The sequence below is a fragment of the Pantherophis guttatus genome, chromosome 13 (genome assembly GCF_059756535.1).
Source record: "Pantherophis guttatus breed Tessera chromosome 13, ASM5975653v1, whole genome shotgun sequence".
NCBI classification, from domain to species: Eukaryota; Metazoa; Chordata; class Lepidosauria; order Squamata; family Colubridae; genus Pantherophis; species Pantherophis guttatus.
Window position 1 is genome coordinate 3,117,497 of NC_142075.1, and position 24,372 is coordinate 3,141,868.

At 45.1% G+C, this 24,372-nt stretch overlaps 2 protein-coding genes across 19 annotated transcripts in view; one reads left to right on the top strand and one right to left on the bottom strand.

Moving 5' to 3' along the window:
- Positions 1 to 712: 712 nt before the first annotated feature.
- On the top strand, positions 713 to 16,212 carry WDR76 (WD repeat domain 76). Of its 2 annotated transcripts, none has more exons than XM_034435513.3 (11): positions 713 to 965; positions 1,607 to 1,662; positions 2,242 to 2,374; positions 2,740 to 2,832; positions 2,919 to 2,962; positions 3,047 to 3,200; positions 4,210 to 4,365; positions 4,986 to 5,200; positions 12,132 to 12,281; positions 14,975 to 15,028; positions 15,581 to 16,212. In XM_034435513.3, exons 1-11 carry the CDS (start codon positions 780 to 782, stop codon positions 15,834 to 15,836), a joined length of 1,497 nt encoding a protein of 498 aa, XP_034291404.2. In that variant the 5' UTR covers positions 713 to 779; the 3' UTR covers positions 15,837 to 16,212. The 2 variants fall into 2 exon arrangements, with proteins under 2 accessions (XP_034291404.2, XP_034291405.2); XM_034435514.3 differs by having other exon boundaries at positions 2,245 to 2,374.
- A 247-nt stretch (positions 16,213 to 16,459) lies between these two features.
- The window catches only part of FRMD5 (FERM domain containing 5), a 105,556-nt gene continuing 97,643 nt past the window's right edge, over positions 16,460 to 24,372 (bottom strand). For 13 of the 17 annotated variants that reach the window (XM_087877888.1, XM_087877891.1, XM_087877885.1 and 10 more), the window contains one exon: positions 16,460 to 19,530. In XM_087877888.1, coding sequence (XP_087734014.1) covers positions 18,962 to 19,530 — 569 coding nt within the window. In that variant the 3' untranslated portion in view covers positions 16,460 to 18,961. The remainder of the gene's footprint in view (positions 19,531 to 24,372) is intronic. The other 4 variants (XM_087877889.1, XM_060694731.2, XM_060694733.2 and 1 more) reach the window with 1 other exon arrangement.

Sequence of the window (24,372 nt, forward strand, 5' to 3'; positions counted from 1 at the left end):
AAGCTTTTGAGTTGTGGATATGAATCCCCTAAATATGAGATGCATGTCCAGGAGGCGGGAGACATTTAGCTAGTGGAGATTAAAAGGTTTGTATCCAAGTTAAGTTGTATGGGCAGCGATCAGCAGCAGCCCTTTGAGCAAGGGAGCTTGGCAAGAGATGGGGGGAGGGGGGGCTCTCCAGGACCAGAACAGGATGAGGGGGGTCAGGAAAGGGTCTCGTCCAGTGGAAGGAGCGGGGGGGGGGGGAGACCTGTTGGAGGCTGCCAACAGCCTTGGCGGGGGGGGGGGTCTGCCTTCCACGCTGCAGCCCTGCTCCTCTTCCACCTTTCCAGGAAAGAGCCGGGGGAGGGGGGGGGCTGTGGCAGGGGAAGGGGGGGAACGGGGGTCCCAGGGTTGCCTAGGAAACTCAGGTGGCCTGTGGGGGGGTCAGGGATGGGTGGCCCAATTGAGGGCAGAAGCGTTTTTGCAAGGTGTCTTTTGCCCCCACCCCCACCCCCCAATCCCAGGCGCTTCAGGCGAAGCAAAAGGCCTTTATTAAGGCGGGGGGGAGTCTATCCGAGGGACAGAAGCGAACGGCCCCTCCGCTCGCTAAGGGGGAGGCCTCGTAAACAAGCGGCCTTGACCGGCGGTGAAAACTGAATAGGCCGCGGGATTTCCCCCCTTCCCGCCCCTGCAATCGCGAGGGAGGCGCCGCCCCCAGCAGCCCCAGCCGGGCGGGGCCTCTGCGCGTGCGCGCGCCTGCCGCTGTGGCGGGAAGCCGGCTGGGCGGCGGGGGAGCCATGGCGGGATCCGCGGGAGCCTCCTCGGGCCTCCGGGCGGCCGGAGCGGAGGAGGGAGAGGCGCCCGAAGGCCGGCTCCCCTCCCGGCGGGGCGGCGAGGGGGCGCAGCTGTCGGCCTACGAGAGGAAGCGGCTGAGGAACATCTCGGAGAACGCCCGCTTCTTCGCCTCGCTGCGGCTCTTCGAGGTCGGTGCCGGGAAGCGCTCCGGCTGCCCCGCGGAGGGGCTGGAAAGAGGGCCGGCTGCTCCCTGCCCCGAAGGCAGCGGGGAAAAGCGCTCCCCGTTTCGCCGGGACGCAAGCCAAGCCAGGCTCCGTGGGGAGAGAGAAACGGGGCCGGCTTGCCTTTGCGAAGTCTCGGGGGGCTCGGATTTAAAAGAGCCACTTTGGGGTTGCCCGACCTCCCTGGGCCGCGTTGAGGGAAGAGGCGCTGGTTCGCGTCTACAAATCACATCAAATGTCAAAAGTTTGCATTCTTGTGGGGCCACGTGGCGGCCGTCCAGGCCTGCAGGTGCCTGGTATAAGGATTAAGGTGCCGGCCTTGAAACCAGGAGAGACTGAATTCTAGTTCTGCTTTAGGCGAAACAGGCACTGGGTAATTTTGGGTCCCTCGCCTCCTGCCTTAGGCCTGAAAGCCAGCTGGGCCAGACCCTCCTCCCTCAGCCCACACACACTACTGGGTGGTGCTGGTTGGGAAAAGAGGAGGAAGGAGGAAGCATTAGGCCTTGGGTTATTTATAAAACTAATAAAGATGGGATAAAAATATAATTTAAAACAAGTGTGTTGAAACATTGAGAGAGCATGTTTCTCTGTTCTTTTTCTCCTTCAAGTCAGCTGCCAGACTTCATAAAATGACCTTGAAAAGGAAGACACAAGGAATAAAGAGGTAAAACTATATTGTGTGTACATTAACTGAAGGCAGAGTTCAGATATCTGGCAATCCCAACCGAAAATTAATCCAGACACACTCACCATGGGAAATGTTCTTGGCCTGTGACTGTAGCCCTTCCGGTGGTATCTATGGAACCCACAAACTTAAATTTAAAAGCTTACACTTTATACAGTCCTTAAAACTCACAAGCTAAGTATAAAAACAGTTTACTTCAGAGTAGGTTCTGGATATTGGCTGGAGGAAAGCATCCTTGGAGAAAACTGGTAGACCCCTCTGTGTCGTAGCCCAATGGAAACAATCCACACACACACACATCTGCTTAGCCAGTTGGGGAAGAGCTGCAGGGCTCTTGGTCTCCAGCCTCATCCAGTCAAGTTCCTACATCTTCAGATTGTAGCACAGAGCAGCCTGAGTGGTGTCAAAGGAAGGAAATGATAGTAGAAAATACAATGAGAATTAAAACAGTGAGAACTCAAGTAATTGAAAATACCAACAGGGCATAAGCAAATGTTTTCATGACATGAATGTATTCTTGATGCACAAGATTTTAGAGGTGCACTTGTATTGTCTCAGTAGAGTTAAGTCTCCAAAGGCAGAAACTAAGACAACTTGTCGAAGATCCATGCGTTTGCAGAGAATAGATCCACTGGGCATTCCCCTCCCGGAGCCAGAAGCAAAGGTGGAATCTCCTGTGGAAGAGGAGCATGTAAGAGGACCACAGGGGAGAGGGCAGGTTAAAATGCGCTTGTGCTTGGCCCTCTGGGTGACTCAGACACATTAGGGGCTTCTGCCCTTGGCTGGCAAAGCTTTTTTGATTGAGAGTTACCTTATGTAGGGACTTCTGATCCTAACGGATGGTCTTGGATTTTCAATGCCACCTCGCTACTAATGTGCATGCAGTTGCTTTGAGTGTGACTTAAATTTAGCTTTGCTCAAGTGACTTGGATTATGCAAACAAAGCAAAATAATTTGTTTAAGAATCTGTATTTCTGCTTGCTGCTTTTTCTGTGAACTGCACTGATAATATACAATGCAATTCACTGTTTTATACATCTTTTCCTTTTTTGAAAGGCCCGATTGCCACCTGGCCCTCATCCAATGGTTGCTACTGTTCAGGAGCCAGAAACTGACACATTTCTCAGCATTTGGGCAAAAATAAGCCAGGTATTTTTAGAATTCACTAGTAAGTTTGAAAGAGACTGAACACTTAATGTAAATAATTTCTGCATTGTTTTCCAACCATTAACTAGGTGGAAGAAAAGAAGAGTGAGAAGAGCTCGTGTAACTTAGAAAGGTGACTCTGAAATTAATTCTAACTTGGTTTTTTAAAATGCGTTTACTTTGTATTTAAACTAACATATTCATTATTTTGACCCAGTTACAAAACTCATCTCCGTGGGATGGTCCTCAGAGAAGAACATGTTGCAAAAGTGGTGAAAAGCCGGATTTATTCTGTGGCTGTCCATCCATCAGAAAGCAGAACTCTGGTGGCAGCTGGGGACAAGTGGGGGCAGATTGGCATCTGGGATTTGGTAAGTACTTCATGATTCATTGTTTTTGCAGCAATGTTTTATTATGCTTTCAAGATAGCTTCCATATAAGTTATGTTAGGTAGAAATAATTGAATGTTTAAAGAAACAAGAAACATTTGGCTGGGCAAGTGAATATTGTCAGGCAAAAAATGAAACTCAGATGTGGCCCTCCTGCTATTCAGATGAGTCAGGCTGCTCTGTTTCCCTCTCACTTGGCAGGATTTTGATAGCCGAGCAGAGGTTTGAGCTTTGCTCCAAGGCAGTGTTTTTTAACTGTGGCAACTTTAAGATGCTATGGTATGTTGGCTGGGGAATTCTGGGAGTTGCAGTCCAGACATCTTAAAGTTGTCAAGGTTGAGAAACACTATTCCAAGAAATGTAGGTTCTGTGATTTGGAAAGAAATGGAGAAGCTTAAGAAAGGCTTGTGCACTGTCTGATTTCCTTTTGCTTCTGACAAGCAAAGTCGATGGGAAGCCAGATTCACTTAACAACTGTGTTACTAACTTAATAATTGCAGTGATTCACTTAGCAATTGTGGCAAGAAAGATCATAAAATGGGGCAAAACTGACTTAACAAATGTCTCACTTAGCAATAGAAATTTTGGGCTCAATTGTGGTCGTAAGTTGAGGACTACCTGTATTATTCTGGAGAAATCCAGGAAGATTGAGAAGTGACCAATTATTGAAGGAGAGCAAACATCTTTACAGTATATTCAAAAAGATAACAAGGAAGATAGAAGAGCTGCTGAAGCCTGTCTCTGCCAGCTTTCTCTGTCTTCGTTAAATCAGATCCCTGGGAATATCAATACAAAAGGCTTTTTTGTTTTGGTTCACCCAAGTTGGAACATTCTCACTTTTTGAGATGGGGCCCTCTGGCTGGAGCACAGCATTTGTGTCCCTGTGTGAGAAAGTATTCCTCTTCCTGGTGTGGCCCTTGCTGTGAGTTCCATTGCTGATTGTGAAAAGCAGGACTGTAACTCTGGTATTGCTCTGGTTTGTGTTTTTCAGGACTCCAGTTTAGAAAATGGAGCCTACGTCTTCACACCTCACAGCCAGGCAGTCAGCTGTTTGCACTTTTCTCCCATTAATCCTGCTCATCTTTTATCTCTCAGTCACGATGGCACATTACGATCTGGGGATGTAACTCGAAGAATTTTTGAGGAGGTAAATATTTCAGCCATTAAATAATACTAGGAATCCTATAATGCCATGTTTGGCAGAGACCTTGTGGATAATCTACTCCAAGTCCTCTGTCTGCTTATACTTACCTATTTTTTAGGGAAAGGCTGCAAAGTCTTGACAGCACTGTTCCTTTAGCAAGTGGAGCATAGCTTGACTCAGTTGGGTACAGTGGAGTTTGGGATGGGCTCTCCTATTCCTGCCCTTCTTCCCTGTCCCTGGAGGCAGGTGAAACTGAAAAGAAGCAATGCTCTCTCCCATCTGCCTGGGAAGCCTTTGCCGCTATCGGAAGGCGAGCGCCACAAGTTGAGGCCTGGGCCTCTAGACAGAATATCACAGGATACTCTGGATAGTTGTGTTCTAAGTGACAACTTCCAGCTGTGCTTATTTTTTTCTGAGTTAGAGAATGAATATTATTGTGTGTTTGGGAAACTCAACTGTCTTCAGGAAAGTCTGCTTTTCTCCTTTTGACTGCTATAAGTGAGCCTTGAAAGTAGATGGAAGTTTAATTTCCAGCTGTTATGAAATGCAAGCATCAAGTCAGTAGCTCAGGCTGAATAATGCCTTAGGCCTAGTCTTAATGGAAACCTCTTTCTCATTCACAGATATACCGAAATGAGAGCCACAGTCTTTCTTCATTTGACTTCTTGGCAAGCGATGCCTCTACTTTGGTTGTGGGAATGTGGGATGGAAAGGTAGCCATAGTGGATCGAAGAACACCAATCCCATCCCCCGAGATCTCGGTTGATCTTCATTCAAAGACAAGGACGGTCCATGTTCACCCCGTCCATAGAGAGTACTTTGTTGCTGCTGGGGAAAGGTGAGTTCTCACACAGGTGCAAAGGTGTGCTAGGCTGGTAGCAACGGGAAAGCAGCAGCCACCCATTTGAGTTAGAATAAAATCTAGAGAATAGAATCTAAAGAAAAATGTTTGGTGTAATGAATAAAGAATTGGTTGAAAAGAGTCCTTTAGGCCAGGGGGTCACCAACCTTTCGGACCTCAGGGACCACTAAATTCATAACTTTAAATTCCGCAGACCACTAATATTAATCCAGCGTGCCACTTGCTGAAGTGCCTGGACTCCCAGTGATGGGATGGGGTCCTTCAGGCACTTAGCTTGGCCACCTGTTTCTGCAACCTTAAACACTCAAAGAACAATAGAGACAATATATTAGACAATATTATAGAGACAACCCAGATTATTGGGGGCAATATGCTATTTAGTATACTGTCTTTGGTGTAAACCGCCGAGAATCCTCGGACAGTGGGCGGCATAGAAATATGAATAATAAAATAAAATAAATAAAAAATATCAAGATCACATGAACTTTTAATACTGCTTTATAGTGGCTTGGTAAGACTACAATTGGACTATTGTACCCAGTTTTGGTTGCCATGATATAAAAAAAAAGATGTTGTGACTCTAGAAAAAATGCAGAGATCAACAAAGATGACAAGGGGACTAGAGGGTAAATCATATGAAGAATAGTTATGTTGTGGCCCGCCAGCAGCCAGCAGAGCTGGCAGCAGATTCGGACAGTGAGGTTGGGAAGGAACGTGGGTCAGTCCTGGAATCTGGGGAAGGCTCGGATGATGGCTCTTGAGTTCGGAGGCAGAGAGGAGGCCAAGGCCATCTGCTAGTTCTTTGGTGTCTGACATCAGCGAGGCAGAAGAACAGCATGAGCCTGTTCCCAGTGTGCGCATGAGCAGAGCTGCCAGGAGACAGGAACAATTAAGAAAACAGGGTCGACTTGGGAGTAAGGCTTGGAGATGATTGGCCCCTCCCATAAAACATAAAAGAGAAGCGAACGGGACGTGAACTTTTGCAGGAAGCAATTAGTTCATCTGGCCGATTCAATATTTAAAAAATCTGTTTGTGACTCTGTGCCAAGTTTGGCCTTGCCCTGCGTCTGGAAATTAGCTCTTTGGCAGTGTTCCACGTGAGATAGGTGGGTGTTGATAACCTTCCTCTGAAAGACTGTTTATCAAGCCTTGCGGACTGTAAATGAAAGTAATTTACAGCCGTATGAATTAAACAGGTTTGCCAGGACTAAGTTTGTGCTGTTTAATTTCTAAGGAAGCCTAGGTCAGAACAAGTTATAGGAATTGGATATGTCTATGAAAAGTCCAATGAAAAGAAGGACTAGGGGTGACATGATAGCAGTCTCCCAATATTTGAGGGGCTGTCACAATATTTGATGGGAGAATAGGGTCAACCTATTCTCTAAAGCACCTTAAGGCAGGACAAGAAGTAATGGATGGAAACTTGTTAACAGATCTAACTTAGAATTAAGGAGAAATGTCCTGTCAGTGAGAGCAATTAATCAGTGGAATGGCATGCCTCCAGAAGTTGTGAGTGCTCTATCACTGAGATTTTTAAGAAAACCGGACAGCCAGTTGTCTGAAATGGTGTAGGGTCTCCTGCTTGAGCAGTGAGTTGGACTAGAAGACCCCCAAGACCCCTTCCAACTCTCTTGTTCAACTAGGTATAAATCCATCTGATTACGGGACAATCCATCTCATGTTGTTCCATTATACTTAAGAAGTTTATCAAATGCTTATTGAAGTCTAGACATCTGGGTCTACTAATCTAGCCTCTCTGTCAAAACAGAGAGTCCAACATGACCTGTTTCTAACAAATCCATGCTGGCTTCTAGTAATTACTTTGTTTCTTGCTTAGGGCTTACATGCCCGCTGCTTGATGCTCTTTTCTAGGGTTTTCCTTGTTCCTGATGTCAAGCTGATGGGTGGATCCACTTTGTTTTCTTTCTTAAAGATTGGAACAATCTTTGGTCTTCTCCAATCTACTGTTACTTCCTCTATACTATTAGTCAAAAAGTCACTGACTCCAGCCTAGCCTGCATGAAACTTTCCATTCGTTCAGTTTACTATTCTATTGCTTTATTGGCCTAGACATCTGTTTATAGATACTCAGTAATTCTTTTGTTTCTACTAAAACAGCATTTTTGCTTAGGATCGTAATGAAATAGTCTTTAATCTCTGTTGGGAAAATGGGACAATGAAACTTTCTTCTCACATCAGCTGGAACATAGACACTACATTTTTAATAAGTAAAATATACAGAAGGTAGTGTATAAATTAAGGAAATCTAATTACTAGGCCTATCCATATTACTCATTCAGAATATTGATTTAAATATTACAAGATATTGCTTCATAAAATGATGCATTATTTAATTATTAAGTAATTTCAAATACTTCCATTATAAAGCATGTTATAAACATTTACAATTTACATTCTAAAGGAGAAGCCAACAGATGTGCATAACATTGTTTTTCCCCCCACATAATTCTTGGTTTTGTTTGAACGGCTAGAAAATGGAACAGTTCTCAAACTGTCAACCTTTATTTTTTCTCCTTTCTCTAAGTGAAGGGCACTCACAGTTAATCAAAATTTAGCTAATTTGCCTTGCAGATTGCAACTGCGACATCTTAAAGGTTATTGTCCAATTTCTGCTTAGTTGATTCCAGGGAAGAATCCAGATTTCCAATGCAGCAAGATCCAAAATGCCTCACATTTCTTTTCCTGCGTCCTTCTTTTGCTTTCTGGAATCATTGAAAACAATTTTGCTCTGTCTTCTTGATTGTGGTGGCTCTTTCACATACCATACATATCAATTAGCGGATCATTTGATCATGGGCTGGATGGGTAACTGGCTTCTGTGGAACATAGAGCAAAATTTGTCTAATCAGAAGATGAGATTTTTGTCCCTCCCAGATAGGAACTGCTAACTGTCACTTCCAAATGACTCTGAATTTAGTGTTAACGATCTATGGATGTGGAGAGAAAAGTTCCGATTTACAGGTGGATCTTTCTCCCCAAGATACTTGGAAGTGTGGCATATCCTCTTTAATTTACTGGACAATAAAGACTTTGCTTCTTGAATACTTTTAGGTGTACCTTATAAATTATTGGCTTCTAATTGTGAAAGTAACCAATAATTCAACATACCAGTTTACAGACATCTTCTGTTTTTACACAATGGCAATGTATGCCCTTCAGTACTTGTTGGTTGTGCTGCACATATGAAAGAAACATGAAAATATGGAACTGTTGAAGCACATCCAGTATACTATGCAACTGGAATATCTGTGGAGATCGCAAAGTAGTGGTTCTGCTTGTTGGAATGCAGCTTTAGCATACCATGTACTGTTTTTATATCTCCAGTTATGATGCTGAATTTATCCTTATATTATTTATTTATTTTATTCAATTTATTTATTTATTTATTTTATTCAGTTTGTATGCCGCCCTTCTCCTAGTGGACTCAGGGCGGTGCACAGCCAGAACTAAAACACATACCAATACAAAATTTAAAATTATTAAAAGAATTACATAACTTTGGCCCAAATTTAAAACAATTCAAATTAAAACCCATGGACAATTTAAAAGCTAAAAAACTAAAAAAGACTAAAGAAGGGGGGGTTTCACGCCAGCCCTGCTTGATGGAAAAGAAAAATTTTCAGGGCATGGCGAAAGACCCGGAGATCCGATATCCTTCGTATCTCCGGGGGCAAATCGTTCCAGAGGGCAGGAGCTGCCACAGAGAAGGCCCTTCCCCTGGGGGTCGCCAGCCGACATTGCCTGGCTGACGGCACCCTGAGGAGTCCCTCTCTGTGGAAGCATACTGGTATTATGGAAATAATGTTAAGTTCTGCTGAGCTATTTATGGATTTACTGCTTTAGTCAAAATTCCTTTGGTATACAAAAACTGTGGCTCTGGTCAATGCAAGAGGAACAGCAGTATTATACTCAAGTATTTCTTCCTCAAGAAGCCTTCCCTGGACCCAGCAGTGTTGGCTAATTACCGTCCAGTCTCCAACCTTCGCTTCGTTGCGAAGGTTGTTGAGAGTGTGGTAGCGTGACAGCTTCCTCAGTACTTGGATGAATCGGCTTATCTAGATCCGTTCCAGTCGGGCTTCAGGCCTGGATACAGCACGGAAACGGCATTGGTCGCATTGGTAGATGATCTCTGGAGGGCCCGGGACAGGGGTTGCTCCTCTGCCCTGGTCCTATTAGACCTCTCAGCAGCTTTTGATACCATCGACCATGGTATCATGCTGCACCGGTTGGAAGGGTTAGGGGTGGGGGGCATCGTGTTGCGGTGGTTCTCCTCCTTTCTCTCTGATCGGTCGCAGTCTGTGTTGACGGGGGCAGAGGTCGACCCCGAGGCCCCTTGTATGTGGGGTGCCACAGGGGTCGGTTCTCTCACCCCTTCTGTTCAACATTTATGTGAAGCCGCTGGGTGAGATCATCCGTGGTTTTGGGGTGAAATATCATCAGTATGCTGATGATACTCAGCTATACATCTCCACCCCGGACCACCCCAATGATGCCCTTAAAGTGATGTCCCAGTGCCTGGAGGCTGTACAGATCTGGATGGGGAGGAACAGACTCAGGCTCAATCCATCCAAGACCGAGTGGCTGTGGTTTCCGACGTCCCGATATAGTCAATTGGTGCCATCACTGACTATTGGGGATGAGTCATTGCCCCCCACGGAGAGGGTTCGCAACTTAGGCGTCCTCTTGGACTCACGGCTGTCTTTAGAAGAACACTTGACGGCTGTGGCCGGGAGGTCTTTTTATCAGGTTCGCCTGATTCGCCAGTTGCGTCCCTTTCTGGATCGGGACTCGTTAAAAACGGTCACTCATGCCCTCGTCACTTCACGCCTGGACTACTGTAATGCTCTCTACATGGGGCTCCCCTTGAAGAGCACCCGGAGGCTCCAGCTGGTCCAGAATGCGGCCGCGCGGGTAGTTATGGGAGCAGCATGGCGCTCCCATGTGGCTCCCCTCCTGCGCGAGCTGCACTGGCTCCCTGTGGTCTTCCAGGTGCGCTTCAAGGTCTTAGTTACCACCTTTAGAGCGCTCCATGGCTTAGGACCGGGGTACTTACGAGACCGCCTTCTGCCACCAATAGCCTCTCACCGCCCAGTATGCTCCCATAGAGAGGGGCTTCTCAGGGTGCCGTCAGCCAAACAGTGTCGACTGGCGGCCCCCAGGGGGAGAGCCTTTTCTGTGAGGGCACCCACCATCTGGAACGAGCTCCCCCCAGAGAAACAGAGGATTCCGGATCTGCGCACTTTCCGCCGTGCCCTCAAAACATTCCTGTTTCAGCAGGCCGGCCTGGCCTAACTTTCCCTTTATATTACTTTTGATTTTATTTTAAACTGGGATGTCTTGAATTATCTAGGACCAGAGTGTTTAGTATATTTTAATTGTTTTTTTTTTTTTATTAACGTTTGTATTACATGTATTTTTATCGTTCGCTGTTCACCGCCCTGAGTCCCTTAGGAATAGGGCGGTATATAAATTTAATAAATAAATAAATAAATACTCAATATACAATATAATTATATATTAAAAATTTCAGTTACTTCAACCTTCCAAGCACTCAAGATCTAAAGGCCTTCTAAAGAGCCAGTGTTTTACAGGCTTCTGGAAGGCCCACAAACGGAACCCCTGCAGATTGGAGCCCCTTGCATCCTGCCTCTCAGCAGGAGCCTTCCTTGCTCCCTGATTGGGCAGGCAAAATCTAAACTTTATTATCAGGAACTGGCTAAAAAAGCTGGAAACTGTCAAAAAACTTATTGTGCTCAGGTGACCATGAAATGCTGCAATCGGTCCTAAATTGAGCTGGTTGCCAAGCGCCTGAAATGCAGTCACGACTGCAGGCGTGTATGCAGCATCAAAACTCTGGAACGGGTCGTAAGGAGCTTTTGGGGGGCCATTGTAAGGTTGAAAAGTCACTAGGCAACTGGCCTCTTAACAAGTACCATCTGCACCTTTATAGATGCCCTGGTCTAGATCTCATCCAGAGGTGGGTTGTACTCAGAAGAATGGCCCTCAACCCCTCAAGCTCCTCCCAGCAGCTGTGCTTGGTGGTGGTCCTGACCAGCAGCCTCTGGGCTGCTGCACTTTGCACCAAGTGAGGTTTCTGAGTGGTCTTCAAAGGCAACTCCATGTAAAGCTACTTACAGAAATCCGCAGAGAAAATGACTATCTCCAGTGCCACTTGCTGTGAGTGTGGTTTGTTTGATTGCTGTTGGTTTTGATGCCCTTCCAAAAGTTTCTTTTGCCTCATCCCTCAAGCTATCCACCTCCTTTTGTTTTCTGTATGCATGGCACACACCTGTAGCAACTGGCTTTGTGGTGCTTGGTTACCTGTTCTCGGATACGTCGTTGTCGTCATCACCATGTTCCCCCTGACATTAGTCCTTTGCTCCCAGGCTACAGAACCCTTTCTGCCCGCTTCCAGTTCTGAGCACCCAGCCCTGTGGTTTTATCCAAAAGCCCTCAGCCCAGCTGGGAGCTCCATCACATACCTCAATGTTTGCTTAACAAGACTGGGACTGGTGATGCAACACACCAGAAAAAGCACAGACCTCATGTAGGCTGAGCAGGTGAGGCACAGGAAAGTAGGAAAGAAGCAGTAATGAGGACACCCCCATTAAGTCTAAAACTGGGTTCAAGAATCCTTTTGGCCATTATTACCTCTGAAAACCTGTTTCTTCACTCCCAGAACCCAGAGACTATTCCTGAAAAGCTTCCTTGCTTAGATTCCCCACAACTGTGAACTTAAATTCTCTTCCATCAGAGGAGATGTGCGCTCCTTTGCCTTAGTCCCACTTATTCAGGAGTGATGGAAGGTGATTCCCTACGCAGCATCTCCTGATCTTTGAAGAAAGTCTGCAATCCTGGTAAATCCCTGTTTCGGTTGCTCTTACAGAAACGTCAGTATTTACGATGCTCGGCACCTGAAGAGCAGAAGCCAGCCAGTAGTTGTTCTCAGCGGACATACCAAGAGTGTTGCTTCAGCTTATTTTTCACCTGTGACTGGAAACAGAGTAGTGACAACTTGTGCTGATGATACACTGAGGTATGTGTAAATTGGCTTTGAATTAGATTTTGTTTTTGGGAGTCTGCCTTCTAATTTTCTTCCCCTGCAGCCAAAATATTTTATTTAGCAGGACAAAGGGTCCAAGGAAATTGCCTAAGTAGCCTTCACACCAGATGTCTATTGAGGCACATTTGCCCTCACAGCAATTTCTCTTTTTTCTTTGCAATGTGTGCAGAACAAAGGGAGTTTGTTGGTTTCTGTGTAAAAATTGGGAGGCAGAGGAACTCTGTTGAAAGAGGGGCTGGGGAAATGCTAGAGGACTCCACATACATACCTCTATACCCTTATTGTAAATATTGTGAGGAATCGAGCAATTCTGGCTCTACTATTGACCATAGGATTCCACAAACTGGAAAGTCCGAATGTGAGTTCACAGAGCAAGAGGAGCTCCAGTTCACTCCCCCCTCCAGCTGGGACCAGTTGGCATCTGCCCCAAGGGAAGAGAAGAAAGAAAAACATCCTCGAGCAGCAGCTGCCTCCTTCTCAAGCATCTCTGGAAGGAGTTGCATAGAATCTGTAGCTGAATGAACAGAACCAGTTGCCACGGTGTGGGCCCACATGTGGGCACAAGCTACCACTCGGTGGTGGGGTTCCCGTTTTTCACCAGGATTGTTTTGCTCTCATCAGCTGCTCCAAGAAGCCTGGAGCCAGCTGGGATTGACAGCTTAGAAAATATTTTGACATCAATCAGGATGGAAACTGAACCATCAGGGAATTCCCAAATGCCCAGAAAACTCAGGCAGTGGGCTGGACCATCTTATTCTTAAGGGGCTCCTCAGCTACATAGATATCAAGGGTGATCTGCAATCTGGCTAGAAGGGGATTGGAGCACGGCAAGCAGGGGTGAAATGCTACCTGTGTGGGCTGATTCGCCCTAACAGTTAGTAAAAAATGTCACTGGGTCACCGAACTGTTAGTAAAAAACGTTTTAAAAAAAAAAACAGTTCCGATGATCAGCTGACTTCTTTTTTTTGAACTTTTTTAGCATTTTTTTACTACCGGTCCTGGAGAAAAATTAAAATTAAATTAAAATTAAAAATGCTTTAAAAAGAAAAAAAAAAGTTTCGATGATTGCGCATCACTCAGCTGATCGTCGGAACTTTTTTTTTTTTAGGCATTTTTTTAACTACTGGTTCAGGCGAATAGATAGTAAAAAATGCTTTAAAATTTTTTAAAAAGGTTCCAACGATCACAGCTGTGGCGCACGATTGTTGGAGGCCCCCCCCCCTTTTTAAGCATTTTTACTACCTACTCGGACAAGCCAGTAGTAAAAAATGCCCTTAAAATTTTTTAAAAAGGTTCCCACGATCGCGTGGCACAGCTGATCACACCCTCCCCCCCCGCCCCATGCTGTTCTGCTTACCTTCCCAAGCCTCCTTTTCATGCGCACGGTGCACTGGTAGTGAACTAGGAGTTCCTAAATCAGCTCCTAGTTCTCCTTTTGTGTTCTCTCTGAAAGTTTGACGAATTTAAGGCCTTTTTGTTGGATGAGTAGGTTGGATAAGTAAGTGGGGAGAATGCTGGAACAGTAATAACAACTCCAGCTTTCCCCCAGTTGCGTGGTGGGAAATGGGAGGCAAGGAGGGGAATGTTTACCTGTTGGCGTGGGGGGAATAGGCTCTGTAGAAAGAGGCAGGGGGAAGGAAGCAGCCTCTGGCCTGGAATCGGCCAACATGGTTTAGAATCAGGAAGTCAGGAAGCTTTAAAAGGAGAGATGAGGAAGCAGTGGTTGATTCTTCTGAATTGAAGCCTGCTGTTTCTCTGGAGGATCTCTGCCTATCTGCTGCTGGTATAACATAGGTCATCATTACGGCGATTCTACTTTTCAGAGGTGGCTCTTCTGTTCTTGAGTCAACCTGTGGACTAGGTTGTTGACTTGGTTTCACTTCCAAGTGGAGGTCAACTGACTGTGAAAGCTCTCAATTTTCACAAGCAAGTCTTCTGTCAGGAACTTGGTCCCTGAGCAAAGACAGTGGAGTAGCCAATACAGGAGGGGTGGGGATAGTGGAATACTAACCAACCGATGCTATGCCTAGCTGTATTGATTCCTTGTTGGGGGATGCTGCAGGAGAGGTGAAATATTTGATCCTCAGGGAAGTTTTGATACAATCTTTGTGCAAAATGAGATGGATGATTAGAGTGTCCCAGCACAAACCTTCATATGAGAAGGATTGATGAGAGTTGATAGCATGTTTCTTCCAATTACTGATGTTGGCCAGATGTGGAGTGTCTACACAGGAGATGCCCAGTTGCTATCCCCTGGGTCATGCTGGAAGGCTGTGTAGAGAGATGTATGGACTGCCGTGCCCCATAAGACCGGGCCTGGGAGCAGCCTGATTTATGTCAGTGAGTTTCCCCCCAGCTTGGGGAGGGGAGGGGAGCAAAGGTAAGCAACTTTAGGGATAAGCCATAAGCGGCACTTAAAAGCAATCAAATTGTTTATTACAGCCATAAGGCTAGATATAGTGGAATATCCAATTGTAGAACTGTCGCATACACCCCACATATATACAACAGAAACACAACAAGTTCTGCATCATAAGATCTAAATAAGATTATTTATCATAACATAAAAATGATAAGGGGGGGGGCCATGTAAGACAGCAGTTAATGATCTGAGGGTTTGGGTCTGGGATTTCTTCTTTGACTAAACCCTCATTTTTGCCTTACAGGATCTTTGGAACTCAGTGTTTATCATCTTTAGCTCCTATTCTCACAACTATTCGGTGAGTTAAGACAAGGAGATTGACTGGATACAGGTAGCCCTTGACTTATGACAAAAAAAAATCAATTTCTAAGCAAGACAGTTGTTAAATGAGTTTTACCTATTTTACAACCTTTCTTCCCACAGTTGTTAAGTGAATCACTGCAGTTGTTAAGTTAGTAACATGATTATTCAGTGAATCTGGCTTCCCCATTGACAAGGTTACCAAAGGTGATCACCTGACCCCCGGACTCTGCATCAGTCATAAATACATGCCAGTTGCCAGGAATCTGAATTTTCATCACATGATTACAGGGATGCCTCAGTGGTTCTAAGTGTGAAAAACGGCCATAAGTCATTTTTTCCCATGCCAATGTAAGTTTGAACAGTCACTGGTTATAAAAGAATGGTTATAAAAGTTGAGGACTACCTGTACTGATGAGAATGATATTGCCTAAATGAACCCAATTTTCCAAAGTGCACAGATCTTGGCATCCGAGTGTCATTCAGGAATTTAAAGGGCAAGTGAGCCAACGCCGCGTCTCTCTCTCTCTCTCTTCCCTTTTCTGAACAGGCACAACAACAACACAGGTCGATGGCTGACCAGGTTCCGGGCAGTTTGGGACCCCAAACGGGACGACTGCTTTGTAGTGGGGAGCATGACACGGCCGAGGCAGGTCCAGGCCTTTCATGCCAGCGGGGAGCTGCTCCACTCCTTTCTGAGTGAGGATTATCTTAACTCTGTTTGTTCCATCAATTCCTGGCACCCCACCAGGTACCTGGTTGCAGGTGGGAATTCCAGTGGCCGCCTGCACATTTTTAAAGAGTGAAAGATATGCTGAAAACAAATCAGAATTTAGTGTTTAGTTTAGGTATTCCTTATTTTGCTTCAGGGCAAAGACAGCTACAGACCAATAAATACGTTGCATCACATATCTGAAGAGGTCTTCCATTGCGACTAAGTTGGAAATTAATAAGGCTCAGTTTGCCATATGGGGTTGTAACTTTTTGAACAGGTGGTGAGAAACTCTTGGTGTCAATTTAATCACTGTTGGTGTCAATTTAATCACAGAGGCTTATAAATCTGTCACAAACTGCAATAGATAAACCTCATTTAGAAGTTAAGTGCTGGTACTTTTGTGATAAGAAATTTAAATGTGTGTTCAAGAATCAATAAAAAGCATATTTTGATATTTTTAATTCAAACAGCATGTTTATATTGTTTATTCCTAGTATCGATTGGAAATTATGAATGCTCTGATCAGAAAAATGGCTCTTACAAATTAGGGGGGGTGGCCCCTGTGTTAGTAAACATCCTTAACGTATAAACAATTGTATAATACACATCCCATGTTAATTATTCATGCTTCTCTTATAATGCCCCTTAAACATACTTAAATGTTTTTAGTAATCATTGTACACAATTGTTCCACAATTAAATTGCTCAAAAGGATTTTTTTCCATCATAATTAAGTATTTATTTAAATTTGAAAATACTTTGATATGGAATCAATGGTTTGCACTAACTACAGGCTGAATATGTAGAAAAATTTACATCTTTGAAGGAAAAATGTGACATATAGTATTTGGCACATGAATTAACAACATCTATATTATGAAAATGAAAAATCACATTTTCAGATGATCGACCTTTTCCTGCTTCGGTGTGCAGCACTTTAGTCCTCATTCAGATGAGCAACCTGTGGAAATCCCCCAAGTCATACAGTTGTGATTTGGAACAAATGAGCAGTGAGCCATGAAACAGAAGGCTGAAGGGTTGGATTGGCAGAAACAGAGCTCAGTCCCCCAACGCATTCTGAAGGGCACAAGAGAAAGTGTCCTTAATTGGGCCCAGGATTTAGGGTCAACAGCTATCTAAGAATGACTTGCCCCCATCAAAGTTTGCATCTTGTCTATTTAAAAAATGTATTGCATGAAATAGTTACAGGTAGAATTGGACAGGTTTGAGACACCACCAACAATTAACACATGAACATTTGTATCTTCCCCTGGAATGGAGAATACGACATGAAAACTTTTCCCTCACTGCATAGAAGCATCATTTACTACAGACTGAGGTAGGAACACCACACTAGAAGTTTTTGTTGCTTTGTTGCATAAAACATTATAAATCCTTGGATAGGTCCCTCCATCTTCTTGTAGACAGTACAAAGTGTAATGCATCCGTTCCTCTTGTGAAAGCCACAATTGCTTCTGGCTCCTGAGAGGCTAGCTATACGATTCAGCTATCTGACTCTGAGGGGAGGCCCTCCGTTAACCGGCATCTTCACTAGCCAATGTGCATGCGCCCCGTCTAAGTGCAGCAGAGTCTTGCCCATTCCCACGTATTGCTAATGCTGTTAATTGTGCTCTGTTTTGACTGGCGAATGACCAGCTGTGGAGGAAAAGTCATTGCGCAAAGTCCCAACTCCACAGCTCCTTCCCATTGGTTCTGGCAGTGTTTCGGTTCTGCTGAATTCGGAGGGCCTGTGCGCATACGTATGGCTGCCCGGGCAGAGTCAAGATCATGAAACCGGCCTCTTGAAATATTTCTGATTAGATCCCCGAATGACTTGAAATCTCTCCCTGAGATGAAATAGGACCCTTGCCAGTCAGATTTCGTGCTCTTACTCTCTTCCCATGTTTTATTGCTCCCTGTACAAATGAGCTGCTGCTTTTAGAGAATGTTCTCTGAATCACAAAACAAAATACAAAGAAGTCTGGATTCCCTTTGCTTTGGAGACAATGTTGGTTTGGTGGTTACTTGTCATTTCTCCTAATTTTCATTTTAAAATAGCACAAAATAGCCCACTTTTTAGAAACGATGGATGGTTGATTGAGTGTTAACACATTGTTCTAAAACATTTGTAACCTTGTGAGTATCTCCGTCACTTGATACCCAACACTACATTTATCCAATTTATAAAGTAAAAAATGGTTTGGTTCATTAACAAAATATATATTTTTCTTAAAATATAGGTTGAAATAAGTTCTTTCATAATACAAAAAAATTTACAGTTTACTGTGGCAGAATCTCATTCAAAGAATCCAGACCTGATGATTCCTACTACAGCAAGATTTCAAAAACAACAATCAGGTGCACAGATTGACTCTTCCCGTCTACACCAACTCCTGTTTTTTTTTGGCACCCAACTATTCTAAGAAAAGGTCTCTCTGGGATTGAAAAGGCCAAAGATTGAAATTCACCAAAGACAGATATTTAATGGCCGTTGCACTCCATGCTAAGGGAAGAAATAAATTTATGCCTGCTGACTTCCTCTCGTAACAATCTATTGCTTGAAAAGAATAATGCTAGATGATCTCACAATATTGGCATTGGTCCTATCATTCCCCCCCTCCCATCACTCCCCCACATAAAGCCTGGTGATTGGTAAGAAAATAAAACTGCCCTATTTTCAATGTCCATGTCCAAGATGGTAGTGCTATGCACGGTGACAGTTTTAATAAAATAATACTATATTATTAAACTTACAACTCAGTAGCACCATTACAAAAGCTCCTGCATAAAGTAACAGCTGCCTTCATAAACTGGTGTCCCAGCTGAAGGCTGGCATTTAGTCCAACGCTAGTAATAATAAAAATAAACTCTCTCTACTTGAAGTTTCTGCAGTTAACACTTCTACAAAAGCAAAACTAAATTTGAAGAGTGCAGAGTAATTTGAATGTTGGAAAGCAGAACTCTGAAGGAGCTTCCCCCAGGAGGACCTGCAAAGAAATTGATTACGTGGTGCGTTTGATCTGGCAAGAGTCTGTCCTTATCTTCGGCTGGGAAACCGCCCTCCTGGGCCGCAACGTGCTTTGAGTCATGAGAGGAGGAAGAGGAGGAGGACTTAGTTTATGTGCTGATGGCGCCACGATGAGCCCCATTTTCTGGGAATGGGCAGCAGGGATCTTCCACAGTCCGCCCGGTTAGTTACTAGGAGGACAACTGCCTTCAGGTATCATTGAGCAGGCTGAGTACGGAGCGGATTTTGCAGGCAAACCATCGCCTGAGGGGACAAAAGTATTGGTAATGGAATTGTTCAAACTCGGGGGTCTGGCGAATATCACGGAAAAAGGCAATGTCAAGGTCAGACTCCGTAAGGATGATCAGGAGAAGGAGCAAAACCAAGAGGAGTCCGACTGTCACAAGGAGCAGACGGAGGACACTTAAAACAAACTTATTCACCTGTTCTGCTTGGGCTCCTCCACTGCTGCACAAGGCCCGGAGGTCCCTTCCCAGCTCCTCTGCCTCCCCCGCTGGAGCGCTGGCTTCCGACTCCTCTTCCTCTATGCTGCAAGGGGTGCCATTAACCGGCCGGGACAGCAGCATCAGTTCCAGGCTCTCTTCGGCCACCGGAGTGGGCAGCACGCTGTCCGATGGACTGTAGACCTCATCTGAGATGATTGCCACACGCTCGTTACTCTCCGCCCTGCTGCTCCGCGAGTGGAGCAAAAAGGCGTCGCTGTGGGAGGTCGACCGGACCGGGGTGGAGTGAGCGCTGTCCCGCAAAGACTCGAGGCCTGAAGAAACAGAAAAAGATGGGTCTCATTGTAGAGCCACAAAAATGGTTTCTACCAACTTTTTATTTTGACATTGCAACTTTCTGCTTGCAGGAGGTCCTATAGGAAAACAGTATTGCAAGTTTAATTAAGGATAGGCATTGATGATTTGGTTTGGTCAACAGAAGGTACTAGAGATTTTAATAGAGATATCTCTATTAAATGTGGATTATAAGATTTTTGCATCAATCATGGCTGAAAGATTAAAAACATTATTAAACAAGTTTATACATTTGGACCAAAATGGCTTTTTACCAAAAGACAAATTAGAGATAATATGCAAATTATATTAAATACATTAGAATATTATGAATTACTCAGAGAAACAAATAGCACTGTTGTTTTTAGATGCACAAAAGGCGTTTGATAACGTGAATTGGCAATTTATGATAAAACAGTTGAAAATGATGGATTTTCCAAAGGATTTTGGAGACAGATTTATAAATATAATCCAAACTATATATAGAGACCAAGCGGCAAAGGTGATGGTAAATGGTGAAATGACAGAGAAAATAGATATTAGAAAAGGAACAAGACAAGTATGCCCTTTATCTCCATTATTATTTATATTGACATTAGCAGTTTTAAATAGAAAAGTGAGTCAGGAAAAGGAAATAAAAGGAATGAGAATCAAAAAATAAGAATATGAACTACAAGCATTTGCAGATGATTTGGAGTTTCAAAATCAGAATAGAGGAGGAAGGGACCTTGGAGGTCGACCCAATAGAGACAGCGCCAAAATTATTAGAGCAAATAGAAGAATATAGGAAGGTCTGAAAATCAATAAAGATAGGACAAAAATATTAGTTAAAAATATGAGAAAATAAAAAAAAAAGGAGATGATGGAGAAACTGGGCTTCCAAATTGTGAAGAAAGTGAAATATTTGGGCATATATCTGACATCAAAATGTGTAACGCTCAAGGAAGACTATTATAAACTGAAAAAACGAATTGAAACAGACCTGGAGAAATGGAGAAACTTGCAATTATCACTAATGGGAAAAATAGCATTAATAAAAATGAATGCATTACCAAAAATATTATTTTTACTTCAAACCATACCAATAAAACTGGAGAAAAATACTTTGAAGAGTTGAAGAAAATAACGTGGAAATATGTGCGGCTGTCAGCCTCCGCTTTTACTGCTTCAGCTGCCATAAGAAATGGGTGGGAAACGGGGGCGAAGGGAGGGAAGGAAGCAGGAGGAGTTTTCTAAGAAACGAAAGTGATTCTCCAAAGGAGCAGTCAGACCAACCGTCATTACATTCCTGATGGATGACGCTGCCAGACGTGATTCTACCTGACCTTTGGGAGACCTGTGGGCTGGATGATGGATGATGGACAGAGTGGGGGGAGATGCTTTCTAGATGCAATTTCACGCGTTTTGCTTAGTCCCAGCTTTACCTGGGTAGCGATCGCTTCATTTTCAGTAAAAGTACTAATCTCTATAAAAATGGAGTTTGGATCATTCTTTCCTGGAATTTGAAGGAAGCATACCTGACATTAAGCTGGGACTCACCCCAGTCATCCCGGACAAAAACCGAGGGGACTGAAATTCCAAATTATGTCAGACCGAGAAAGTGATGAAGAGATGGGGGCAGCGGTTTCCATGGCAGCCACCCTCCAAGCCAAGAGAGAGAATGCAGAATGGTTGGAAAAACTCTGGCCGGATTCTGAAGAAGCCAGATGGTCAAAAGAGTAGGAAGATTGCCAGACTGGGGGGGGACCCCCCGGGGAGTAACGAGCTCCTGACCTCGTAAGAAAGAGGCCGTCTGGCTGCAGGAGCAAAGGGAAAGCCTCATGCTAGCACAAGCCTTGCAACTTCTCCGTGATGTGGAAGAGAGCAAGAAAAGCCAGGAGAGCTGTGAGTCTTTTGGGTTCCTGTGGAGAAGGGAGGAGAAGGTCCCAGGGGGAGCCAGAAGAGACAGCCTGTGGGGGAGAGGAAGAAGCTGAGGAGGGAACATCCCAGGCTTCTGCAGCTCAAGGGAGGGATGCAGCCGGCCAGGGACCCCCAGCCTTGCAGGGCCCCCCCTCCACAGACGTAAAAAGCCAAAAATTCCCCCCCTACCTGGGAAATATGATGGAAATCCGAAGACCTTGGGATTTTTCCTGACCCAAGTGTGGAACCACATGCAGGACTGGGGGGAAGACTACGTATCAGATGCCGCCTGAGTGAGAAGTGTCACAAACTCCTTAGAGGGATTAGCAGCTGAATGGATGGTGGTCCTCCACAATAAACTGTACATCTCCACCCCAGGCCACCCCAACGATGCCCTTGAAGTGATATCCCAGTGCCTGGAGGCTGTGCGGATCTGGATGGGGAGGAACAGGCTCAAGCTCAACCCTTCCAAGACTGAGTGGCTGTGGCTCCCGGCATCCCGATATAGTCAGTTGACTCCATCACTGACTATTGGGGGAGAGTCGTTGGCCCCCACAGAGAGGGCTCACAATCTGGGAGTCCTCCTGGATATGCAGCTGTCCTTGGAGGAACATCTGACGGCTGTAACCAGGGGGACCTTGTGTCAGGTTCGCCTGATTCGCCAGTTGCGGCCCTTTCTTGATCGGGATTCCCTGTGCACAGTCACTCATGCCCTCGTAACCTCTCGCCTTGACTACTGCAATGCCCTCTACATGGAGCTCCCCTTGAAGAGCACCCGGAGGCTCCAACTGGTCCAGAACGCAGCAGCGCGGGTAGTGACGGGAGCAGCATGGCGCTCCCATGTAACACTGCTCCTGCGTGAGCTGCACTGGCTCCCAGTGGTCTTCCGGGTGCACTTCAAGGTGTTGGTCATCACCTTTAAAGCGCTCCATGGCATAGGGCCTAGCTATCTTCGAGACCGCCTGCTGCTACCGATGACCTCCCATAGACCCGTGCGCTCCCACAGAGAGGGCCTCCTCGGGGTGCCATCAGCCAAACGGTGCAGGCTGGTGACCCCCAGGGGGAGGGCCTTCTCTGTGGGGGCACCTACCCTCTGGAATCAGTTGCCCCCAGAGATAAGGAGAATCCAAGACCTCAGTGCCTTCCGCCGTGCCCTTAAAACCCATTTTTTCCAGCAAGCCGGGCTGGCTTAAGAAGAAATTTTTTAAATGTTTTAATTGGTAGTGTTTTTTAATTGGGCAAAATTTATATATCTTTTAATTGTTTTTAATATTTGTACTGCATGTTTTTAATTCTGGCTGTACACCGCCCTGAGTCCTCAGGGAGAAGGGCGGTATAGAAATTGGAAATAATAAATAAATAAATAAATAAATAAATAAATAAATAAATAAATAAATAAATAAATAAATAAATAAATAAATAAATAAATAAATAAATAAATAAATAAATAAATAAATAAATAAATAATAACTCCCCCTTACTGAGAAATTACAACCAGTTCATGGGGGCCCTTAGGAGGCGGTTTGAAGACCACTTAGCTGAACGAAAGGCGAGACTCAGGATGAAGGGCATCCAGCAGGGCCGGAGGCCTGTAGCAGAGTATATCCAAGAGTTTCGTGAACTGGCACCCTATATGACAGGGTGGTCAGAAATGGCTCTGTTGGAAAGTTTCAAGGATGGGCTGAATGAAGAGATATACTGAGACTGCAGAAGTATGGGGGTCCCTGAAGACTTGCAGAGTTGGTACATAGTAGCTGAGGATGTGGAGATCAAATTGAACAGAAGCCGACTCTGAGGTGGACGTGCAGGAGATCAGTCATCTTCCTTCCACCATAAGGGAGCACCAAAACCGGCTGGGGGGAGAGCAGAATTCAAACCCAAATCAAAGCCCTTCACCTGTTTCAAATGTGGGAAGGAAGGGCACCGGGTGGCCGAATGTTTTTCCAAACCAGTGCCAAAAGCGGCCGGCTCTGGGCCCAAGAAAATCGACAAAATACCCGCCAAGACCCGCGGCACCGCCCTGAAAGGAGAAGTCGTTGAGTTCGCTCCCCGAAACCAGGGTGTGTTGGGAACTCCGACCAACGACGACGACAGCGAGACGGACTCCGATTCCAACACCGACAATCGGGTGAGTCACACGGAAGACCCTCTGCTCATCCCCGTAGAAGTAAGGGTGCCATCCACAGGGGCCCATGCCCAAATGTTAGCTCTGTTAGACTCGGGGTGCACCAGGTGCATAATTAGCCCCAAGGTGGTGGAGGAAATGGGACTGAGACTAAAAATGCTAAAAAGACCCATTGCGTTCTGTCAGTTAGACAGATCGATTGCAGGAGGGCCCCCCGCCAGTTTTATGACCGAACCCCTTGAATTGCAGTTGGGAGATCATGTAGAGAATCTCAGATTTATTGTGGCCCCTGGCATGGAGAGACCCCTCATACTTGGACTGCCCTGGCTTCGTAAATGGAACCCACGGGTAAATTGGAAAACGGGTCCTGCGCATCTGCACTGCAAAACCAAATCCAGAGAAGGAAAGCTCACCCCTGAAGGACGGTACAAACCCGGAAAGAGCGGAAGTAGCAATAGACTATATTGAGGGACAGGAGAAAATTCCAAAGGAATATTGGGATCTCCGTGAAGTTTTTAGCGAAAAGGCCTCAGACATGCTGTCTCCCCACCGGGCTACCGACTGCACCGTTGAGATACTCCCCGGGGTGAAGCTTCCCAAACCGAAAATCTACCCCATGACCCCTCGAGAATTAGGGGAATTGCAGAATTTTATTGACAAAAATCTAGAACGGGGTTTCATCGAACGAGCCAAGCCCAAGGTGGCGGCACCAGTGATGTTCCGCGAAAAGAAAGATGGCTCCTTCCGTTTGGTGGTTGATTATAGAAATATTAACGCTATTTGCATGGAAAATGTTTAC